The sequence below is a fragment of the Phytophthora infestans genome, genomic scaffold (assembly GCF_000142945.1).
Source record: "Phytophthora infestans T30-4 supercont1.11 genomic scaffold, whole genome shotgun sequence".
Taxonomy (NCBI): Eukaryota; Oomycota; class Peronosporomycetes; order Peronosporales; family Peronosporaceae; genus Phytophthora; species Phytophthora infestans.
This window is the reverse complement of record NW_003303748.1, coordinates 1919430-1921169: the sequence shown is the minus strand read 5'-3', so window position 1 is coordinate 1921169 and position 1740 is coordinate 1919430. Positions and strand designations below refer to the sequence as shown.

Below are 1740 nucleotides of genomic sequence, written 5' to 3'. Positions count from 1 at the left end.
CTAGGTGCTGTCATTTCGATGCACACAGAGCCATCGCGTACGTTTGCGTTGGCTCTGCACTTGATTCGGATGTTCGTTTTTATTTGCTAGTTCTGCAAGTGGAAAGTGGAAATGCTGCGGTGCTGTCACCTGCGGTACGCGCGAGAACGGCTGCGGGTGGCGCAATTTGATGTACTCGATCGGAATCAGCTTGGTCCAGTCTCCAGCCACGGCAGCGTTGGTCGCGGCTTCTTCGTGTTTGATCTCGATATTCACCGTCGTCATGTCTTTCCACCGCGCGATGAGGTCCATTGAGATAGAGGGGGCACCTGTCTGTTCAAATTCTGCTTGGGCGGCAGCAGCGCTCTTCTTGCCGTTCTTTTGAGGTCGAGTTTGAGCACTGGTACTGTTGTAGCCATTCAGGAGAGCGATCACATGATCGCGACCTTGATCATTCGTAACTACGCGGCCTTCACGACCCAATAACACGCTCGCGTAGAGCCAAAACAGGTCGTCCGATAAGAAGTCGGTGCGGCAGCTAAAGATCATATCCTCCTCTTTCCAGCGCGCCACAATGGCCTTCTCCTCAGGCGTACGTTCTCGTGTGGCATATTTGCCTTGACGACGCATATCCCGGAAGTGTTTGTTGCGGATACGCACCAAGAACTTGTCCGCAAGGTAATTCGTGGGCATCGTAATACTAACCAGATGTCCCTGAGCTTGTAGCTCCCTCGCGACGTAGTCGACGTGATCCAAACGGTAGGTACCGGCCTCAAAGTTTTGGTTAATGTACGCAATGTTGGGTCCATCCAGCACATAGTGCAGAGGCTTGCTACTTCTCGGATTTTCAGCCAATGTTTGCAGCTGGAATGTCTCGTGACGGAGCATCAACCAGACTCGGAAAGGGTCCAGGAACTCTTTGACCAGCTTGCCAGGCGCCATTTTGCTACGACGGGACTCGAGTGCAGTCAGCATGTGCTCACGTTCTTGTTCCGACATGCCTTGTTTGTTCAGAGCGTGTCCACAGCATGGACACTTGGGTTTCATCCGAGCATCGCTCGGTACGGACTCCACTCTGTACCCTGCATCACGGAAGCCATGAAGGAGTCGCTGAGCGTTAGACGGAGATATCTCGCGACATGTAAGCTGCAGATCATGCAGCAGCGATGCCATCTGAGCGTGGAAGCGCGTCTCAGTGGCATCGCTGTCAGTGTACTCGTCCAGCTGCTGCTCATTGTTCTTCACACATGCAGCAACCATTTGAGCGAGTACGTCCTCCATGGCACTAGTCCACTCGACGTCGTGCTGCTTCAATTGCTGCCATCTCGAGTACGCACTCAAGAATTGGCCATGTTCACATTCGTGCTCAAGTAACGGACTCACGGTTCGAAAGTGGAGCTTGGGCGTCTCACCTACTTCTTGTTGTCCTCTCACAGCTCGTCGTAACTTGTTAATTGCCATCCACGCGGCCTCTGTGTCTCCTCCAGCCAGATGCAACTTGATCACTGAGCCAAACACAGCTTCATTAAGCGACTTGCCGAGCACAAAAGGCTTGGACTCTAGCTCTTGATCGTAGACAAAGAGCTCCTGGTCGAAGTATTGCAGCACTTGTCGTCGTAGCTCCTCCGTAAGCCCCTTTTTCTCCGCCTGTTGCGCACAATGGAAGTAGAACGAGTCCACCGACTGACGCGCCATTGCCGCCTGAAGCGTTTTGGCGCGCACCTCGTTCTGTACCAATGGCAACACGTCCTCGAGCGGCAT

The 1740-nt window shown here is 53.3% G+C and overlaps 1 protein-coding gene across 1 annotated transcript; it reads right to left on the bottom strand.

The window, feature by feature from the left end:
• Nucleotides 1-1740, bottom strand: PITG_07571 (uncharacterized protein; the record flags this gene model as incomplete). Its single annotated transcript, XM_002904509.1, has 2 exons — nt 1-312; nt 415-1740. The coding sequence occupies 2 exons, from the start codon at nt 1738-1740 to the stop codon at nt 1-3; spliced, it is 1638 nt and encodes a 545-aa protein (XP_002904555.1).